At 58.9% G+C, this 384-nt stretch overlaps 1 protein-coding gene across 1 annotated transcript; it reads left to right on the forward strand.

The window, feature by feature from the left end:
• Positions 1–44: 44 nt before the first annotated feature.
• On the forward strand, positions 45–383 carry LOC104529106 (calmodulin, striated muscle; the record flags this gene model as incomplete). The annotated part of the gene is made up of 1 exon (XM_010173307.1): positions 45–383. A coding segment is annotated over exon 1 (339 nt), but the record flags the coding sequence as incomplete, so codon positions are not given.
• Position 384: the final 1 nt, after the last annotated feature.

Raw genomic sequence — 384 nt, forward strand, 5'->3', positions numbered from 1 at the left:
GTCCCAACGTGCCAGGGCAGAGCCGCGTGTGAGCGGGGAGCACCATGGCCGAGCGGCTGTCAGAGGAGAAGATCGCTGAATTCAAGGAGGCTTTTTCCCTTTTTGACCGAGATGGAGATGGTTGTATCACCACGAAGGAGTTGGGCACCGTCATGCGTTCCTTAGGGCAGAACCCCACCGAAGCTGAGCTGCAGGACATGGTAGGAGAAGTGGACGCCGATGGTAGCGGCACCATCGACTTCCCCGAGTTCCTCTCGCTGATGGCGAGGAAGATGAGGGACACGGACAGCGAGGAGGAGATCAGAGAAGCTTTCCGTGTCTTTGACAAGGATGGCAACGGCTACATCAGCGCGGCGGAACTGCGGCACGTCATGACCAACCTGG

The sequence above is a fragment of the Antrostomus carolinensis genome, unplaced genomic scaffold, assembly GCF_000700745.2.
Source record: "Antrostomus carolinensis isolate BGI_N321 unplaced genomic scaffold, ASM70074v2 scaffold48928, whole genome shotgun sequence".
Lineage (NCBI taxonomy): Eukaryota > Metazoa > Chordata > Aves > Caprimulgiformes > Caprimulgidae > Antrostomus > Antrostomus carolinensis.